The sequence below is a fragment of the Notolepis coatsorum genome (assembly GCF_963971535.1).
Source record: "Notolepis coatsorum genome assembly, chromosome: 17".
NCBI classification, from domain to species: Eukaryota; Metazoa; Chordata; class Actinopteri; order Aulopiformes; family Paralepididae; genus Notolepis; species Notolepis coatsorum.
In genome coordinates, this window is record NC_140181.1 from 48,127,803 (window position 1) to 48,135,335 (window position 7,533).

General features: G+C 41.6%; 1 protein-coding gene across 1 annotated transcript in view; it reads left to right on the forward strand.

Moving 5' to 3' along the window:
- The window catches only part of nphp4 (nephronophthisis 4), a gene marked incomplete at both ends in the record, with an annotated part of 904,050 nt that overhangs the window by 896,260 nt on the left and 257 nt on the right, over positions 1-7,533 (forward strand). The window contains one exon of the mRNA XM_084333446.1: positions 4,739-4,882. Within this exon, the coding sequence (XP_084189572.1) occupies positions 4,739-4,882 (144 nt within the window). The remainder of the gene's footprint in view (positions 1-4,738; positions 4,883-7,533) is intronic.

Sequence of the window (7,533 nt, forward strand, 5' to 3'; positions counted from 1 at the left end):
TTGATGGATTTTTGTCAGATTTAACAACAATTCTTCAGAAAAGTGGGAGTATTTCAAGTTTCAAGTTCAAGTTTCTTTAATAGTTGTCATACAGAAGTACAGAATACTTTTATACAAAATGCTTCTTACTGTTGCGCTCCAGAGACTGTGCAAGACAATATAAGTATGAAATAAAATAACATAGTAAAATTAGAAGTAAAAAAAATGAGGTCACAGTGTTCAGTTTAGACATATGTACAATGTTCGATGCAGAATAGACGTAGTTACCATACAATATACAATACTGTGCAGTGTACTAATATACAATACTATATAGTGCAAGGCAGAAATGGAGAAATGGGACGAGGTGCAATTTAGGTACAATTCACAGTAGGTGTACGAGTTGTAGTGCAAATCCTTTATCAATAAATATAAAGTGTAAGTGTGTTTGTGTGATCTAAAGTGTGGAGAGTGGGTGCTGCAGTGTGTTGTTTGTTTGAGTGAGTGTGTGCGTGTGGGTGTGTGTGCTGTGTGCATTTAATTTTTTATCTGACATTACAAATAATCTAAAAATAAAAATGGTTATGATCAGGGCTGAAGTTGAATAAAAGATTTATGTTTAGACTGCATTACTCTCTGTCACATTGATCTCCTGGTTGTTCCCCACTTAGGTTATCTAACTATCGCGCCACCACAACTAGAAACACTGGCCTGGCCTGCTTCTAAGTTCAGTGGCCTGACTGCAAAAAAATTAAATACATTTTTTAAAGTACCACCAGCAGTACCACCAAGTACCACTAGTGGTACGCGTACCACAGTTTGAGAACCACTGGGTTAAGTGTTATTAGTGAGATTTTAGTTTTTGAAATGTGTTGTTTTGATCGTGGGGATCCGCCATTTTGAAAAAGCGACCGTCGCTGAATGATGACAATTGTAGTAATTTTGAGAAGAGGACATCCAGAACTCTCAATGAGCGTTGGAATTTTTAAAGACTACACTTCCCAACGGCCTCTAGCTGCCTTCAAACAAATGACTAGTGTATGCATTTTTTTATTTATTTCTCTTACTCAGGATTATATACCACAAAACTGAACGTTATTAGCATGGAGCGCAGTTAGTTTGTCTCCCCTATTTTGAACATTAGCAACCATCCGATTTGAAATCAGTTAAAAAATGGCGGAGCTGTCGCAAGAATAAAAAACGTACTGTACATACAGTAGATTTCATTATTTGTTCTTCATATACGCCTGGTGATACTAAATCCAAATTGAACTCTGCCATTGGGGGGCGCCCAAGTGGCAAACCATGTAACGCGCTGCGTCGTGGCACGGCCAACCCGGGTTCGATTCCCGGACCCGGCGTCATTTGCCGAATGTCTTCCCCCCACTCTGTCTCCCGCTCTTCCTCTCTCTCTCTCTCTCTCTCTCTCTCTCTCTACTGGACTGCCCAGTAGAAAAAAGCGATAAACGCTAAAAAGAAATATTAAAAAAAAAAAAACTGCCATTGGAAAGAGTAGATTTGGCCCGATCCATAGTGTGCAAGTTGGGTATAATAAGGTAATTTATAGGCCTCATATTCTATATTCTATAATAATATTTCAAATTGCATGGGTCCGGATGGCAGAATTCAGTACTGTATCTACAAAACCTTCTGTTTAATCATCTTCCCTTTATTCATTTCCTTTGAATTTTTGTACACATGATTCCAAGAAGGTACTGAACGAGCCCAGTGGCAGTTTCTTATGTCTGGACATTTTTTGCATGGTGTTATTCACTGTCAAATATGCAAAAGAAAATCATAATTCATATTCTCCTTTGTTTCATCACAATTTAAGCAAGCCTAGTAATAGACACAATATTTCTGACACTGGGAATACGTTCACTGAGGTCCATAGATGTCCCTAGATACCAAGAACATGCAAATGGTCCTTGTAGAAGTGGAGCAATATTCCATTTACTTAGGTATGTATTTTAGGCGGATCTTCAGAAAATAGGGCTCCGGGCTTAAGAGATTAAATGTCCTTTGGGCGCAAGCGATTGATTGATAACAGGCGAGCTGCTGGAGGGAATATGATGGGAAAGTTTAAGGTTTCATATGGTATTCTATATATGTATCATTCATTTATCATTACATATATAATTATTAGGGATGTCCGATATTATCGGCCTACCGATATAATAATAACTTACCCAGACAAGCAAGTAAGAACCAATTCTGATTTTATTTATTGTCAAAAGTATGCATAATGTTGTGTTAATTCCACAACAAGAGATATGTAATGTTAATTACCTGAAATTATTCAGTTTTTTTGGGGGGGGAAACCCTGCATATATCGGTATCGGTTGATATCGGTATCGGAAATTAAGAGTTGGACAATATCGGTATATCGGTATCGGTAAAAAAGCCAATATCGAGCATCCCTAATAATTATCAGTGTGTTTCATATGTATCATTCATTTATCATTACATATATGATTACCAGTGGGTTTCAAATGTACTAAGTAATGTTTCATATCTGACTGTTGTGTGATTATGTGGACGTGGCATGTTGTGTTCAAGTCCAAAGCTGCAGGTCATGGTGAACTGTGTTTTGGACAAACATGGGTCCACGAATAGGCCTGGGAGGGGGAGATCATCCGCACAGGATGGACTCCCTTTTCCTTATAAAATAACTCCCCTATGTATCTCTCGGTGTGTATCGGTTCCCATGTACTCTTTATAGTGATGGGAAACGACTCCACCATTCTGATCAGAATAAAGCTTCAGAACTGAGAAACCTTTGAGACAAGTTTCCTTTTGTGTGCACACCCCGGATAAGACGTCTTTAGATTTTCATAACAGTTGGTATATGATTTTGGTCATCGTTTTTCGTAATCTTACATTTAAATAAAATCATGGAAACATACATACATACATATTTCCTCTTGTATTTTGCACTGTATTCAGCTTGCTAGCCATTAGATTGATTGATTGATTGAAAACTTTATTAACAGATTGCAGAATGGGTACAATACAGTACAGCTCAATACACACAATTGTTAAGGGGATGCAGACCAGAGAAAGACTTTCGTCTTGTTTACATCAGGGTCCCCCATTTTCAATTCATCAGGCATCAGATGGCTAACGTTAACGTGATAACGTTAGATCTATCCGACCACAATTTTATTCCAAGGTGGCCAGCTCTCACAGCATGTCTGTGAATGTCTGTCAGACGTCCTCTCCTGATTTCAGTGCATTTGCATTTAAATGGGGGAAGGGAATGATTTGTCAATGGATAGTTTAGTTTAGTTTAGTTTCTTTAATAGTTGTCATACAGAAGTACAGAATACTTTCATACAAAATGCTTCTTACTGTTACGCTCCAGAGACTGTGCTAGACAAGATAGTATCAAATAACATAGTATAGCATGTAATTTAGAAGAAGAAAATGAGGTCACAGTGTTCGGTATAGACATATGTACAATGTTCTGAGTTACCATATAATATACAATACTATGCAGTGTACTAATGTACAGTACTATATAGTGCAAAGCAGAAATGGGATGAGGTACAATTTAGGTACAATTTACAGTAAGGTGTACGAGTTGTAGTGCAATCCTTCATCAATAAATATAAAGTGTGGGGAGTGGGTGCTACAGTGTGTTTGTTTAAAGTGGGTGTGTGCTATAAAGTGTGTGGAGTGGGTGCTACAGTGTGTTTGTTTAAAGTGAGTGTGTGCGTGTGGATGTGTGTGCTATGTGCGTTTGGTGGTTGTTGTTGTGTAGTGTTCATTGTTCGTTTAGCAGCCTGATGGCCTGGGGATAGAAGCTTCTTCTGAGTCTTTCTGTGCTCGCCTTGAGACTCCGGTATCGCTTGCCTGACCGCAGCAGTTCAAAGAGGCAGTTGTTCGGGTGACTGGAGTCTTTAATGATTCTCTTAGCCTTGCCCTTGCAACGCTTGTTGTAAATGTTCTGGAGGGTGGGGAGCCCCCCTCCAATTGTGCGTTCGGCTGAACGTGTCACTCTTTGTAGTCAGTTTGTATTTGCATTCCAAAGGACGAGCAAAAGGCTTTTGTATTACAGTATTGCATGCAGAGAGAGCAGACCTCTAGTGAACTGCAGACATTATTTCCTTAACTATTTTCCAGGTCATCCGGTGGAGTTTCACGATGCAGCCGAGCTCTCGAGACACTAAAGACATTGGAGTTTTACATCACTTGTCCTTGTCACGGCAGAATGATAGGATGACAAAATGCCTCTTTACAAATCATGTGATTATTATATCATGGCCCGCATACCCGTGTGCCCAAGCCTGGATGGTCACATGGTTATTATCACCCTACCATCCTAGTAAAAGTACCTTCAATAGCGCAGTGAAAATGAAACGTGTTATCGCTCTGTGTGGCTCACAGTCATTATTATGCCATGCCTGCACAGAGACCTCTGACCTCTGTTCTGGACCAGAGTATAGTGGATTGTTTCCAGGTCAGGTGTGACGTGTCCACCCAGTAATAGCTGCAATCAGGTGAACACTGCGGGGAGATGATCCAAGGGGCGAGTGACGCCTGAAGCCAACCCTCACTACAAGTGGTGTGTGTGTGTGTGTGTGTGTGTGTGTGTGTGTGTGTGTGTGTGTGTGTGTGTGTGTGTGTGTGTGTGTGTGTGTGTGTGTGTGTGTGTGTGTGTGTGTGTGTGTGTGTGTGTGTGTGTGTGTGTGTGTGTGTGTGTGTGTGTGTGTGTGTGTGTGTGTGTGTGTGTGTGTGTGCGTGCGTGCGACTACAGGCCTTTGAGGTGTGTGTACCGGTAGGAGGGGGCAGAGGCAGCACCAGGAGGCTCACCTACACCAACCCCTACACCAGCAGTCGCGTTTTCCTGCTGCGCTCAGATCACCCGGACCTCCTCCAGTTCAAAGAGGACCGCTTCCAGGTGAGAGAGAGAGAGAGTGCTGTCACTGCTGTGGCGTCCTCGCAACTCTCAATGTTGCTGTTTTTCTTGTTTATGTGCTGTGTGTCATTTGCTGAGATGGTCTCATGACCCCTTGGTCTCATGGAATACATTCAGAGCCAATTCAGTTTCAGTCAATTCGGACAAAAATGGGGCTAGTTTTGCATAACCACTTGAACCACTTATAGCACGTGCATGAGTCTGGTCTCTTTTGAAAGGAAACATTCTGTACTTTCTTCCACAACAGGATTAATCACTCTGAGTGCTAATGTAATAGAGTTACAGAGGTTTGAACACACTGAAATAAATATTTGGTTTACTCACATCTTTGTTGACTTGTTGCCAGATACCTGTTTTTGAGTTCCAGCTGAGAGGTAGGAGCTGGGAAACATAAGCTGGGTTCCATAGCCTGAAGTATTTTCTAATACAGGTCCAAAGTTGATAACAATCACACGGAAAATTTGTGTTTTACAGATGTTTTTGTAATGTTCGTATCTGTAATAATTCGTCCAAAATGGCCAATCGCTCAATTCATTTGTACGGGCGAGTGAGGAATTCTCAAAACAAACAACTTTCCCGTCTTCTTCTGTCCCTTCAACCGTAGGAATCAGCCCTTGCGTAAGCTACTGTTAGCTCCAGAATTTCATTGGCTACAAAAACGGTAATCACAGCAGCCCAAACATGGACGTTGGAATTAGTTTCATAATGTTGGCAAATCATTGTAAATCCACAATATTTATAGTCTCAATATGTATATAGTGTAATTTAAAAGTCTATTTATTGCTTCTCTATGGTGAAGACACAGCAATAAACATCCTTCCTGGCAGTGATATAGTACAGTCAAGGTCATCTTTCTTTTCTCTGTCCATGAGTGTTTCATTTTAAAGTCTACAACCATGGTGTCAGAAGTCATCCCAGTCTACAACCATGGTGTCAGAAGTCGTCCCAGTCTACAACCATGGTGTCAGAAGTCGTCCCAACCAAGAAGCACTTAGTATTAAAGGGAGTTATTTAACGTCACCAGAAACATGTCTCATTATGATGTTAAAGCTAATGAGCTGCATGCTGCTAAGGCACCAGTGGTTCTAATGAGGAACCCTGACGATGCAACATGTGAACTGAAGCTCCCAACACAGATACTCTACAACGTGACAAGTGCCTAGTGACTATAAAATATAATAACACTCAAACTGTCACTGTGTGCCTTTTTATTCAGTTCACACGGAGGAGTCACATGCATTCTCTCTTATCAACAGCGAGGCATTGAAGTGCAGCCACCTTGCACACAAGCTCTCTCCGCTGACTACTGGACGAACGCCTGATCACTCCTTGTTCAATAAGATGCTGCAGTGGGGGAAATATAATGAAGCCTTTACTGCCGGTGATTTATTTCCATGTTCAGTCATTACCGCCACTGTTTCTAATAGCAGATTCATTGAGTCGTAAACAAGTCATAAACACGCCAACATAAACTAGTCATTGGCATCATTGCCTTTCATTTGCCGAGGTATGATAGAAACGGCAGGACAAATGGATGCATGGTGATTTAAATTAGAAAGGGGGGGTGAACACGCTTCAAAAGGGAAATGATCTCTATTAAGGGCTCTCCCCGCATCCAAACTGGAATGCACCACACCAGATAGACAGACAGAGGGAGGAGGGGGGAGACATTTTGTTTTCCATCTTGCCTGTATGGCTACAGGTGTCCAATAACATAATTTACTGGAGCCTGTGAATGGAGAATGGAGACACTTCTGTGGAATAACTAGCCTGCCATAATAAAAAGTGATTGGCAGGAGGGGAGAGCTAAAGGGAGATCGATACAGCTATGCTTTTTGTAGAAGATTACAGCATAAATCCCCAGAATGGAGCCGTGCAACATTAGCCGGCTATTATGGGAAATACACCCAGAGAGTTTAACCCTCATTGAAATGCTGCGGAAAGCAAAACAAAAAGAGTGCCCAAATAAAGACCCTTTTTCTACGTTTACAATCTCCGGAATGAAATGGGCAGATTGGAATATATAACCCTAGTTATATGAATACTGGCTGAGCGTCTCGCTCCAGCCTTATGGGATATATCATCTTTCTTGCACACATTGTGCGTGTGTTGAAAACTTTTCATATGCACCCGCACTTGCCTGTGGCCACGCCTGCTCCCATGTTTCCATAAAACACAGGGTGTGGCCACCCTCATACCCTTCCAAGTCTGAATTTCACATGTGAAAAACATCCAAGGGTCCTCAGGGCGTGAAGAGTGAGACGCTCAGCCAGTATTCATATAATTAGGGTTATAGGATAACCTTTGTTATAAATCATACTGGCTTTCGCGTCTCGCTCCAGCCTTATGGGATCAAAAGGGTAGAGCGGACGCACAGCCACGTCAAATGAGGGCCCATATGCCCACCAACAGGGAGGAGGGAAGTCCCGTCCACCCGCCCCGTCCTAACGAGGGGGCGGGGGGGGGGGGGGGAGGCAGTCAACAAATGTTCTATATAAAACCTTCCACCCCGTGTTCCCTATAAATATATTACAATGCAGTAACACCTGCTAAAAAGAAAACACAAACATGACCAATTGACCTCTCCAATTGTCAATCAATGTAAAACACACGTTATGTCAACATTCCATAAA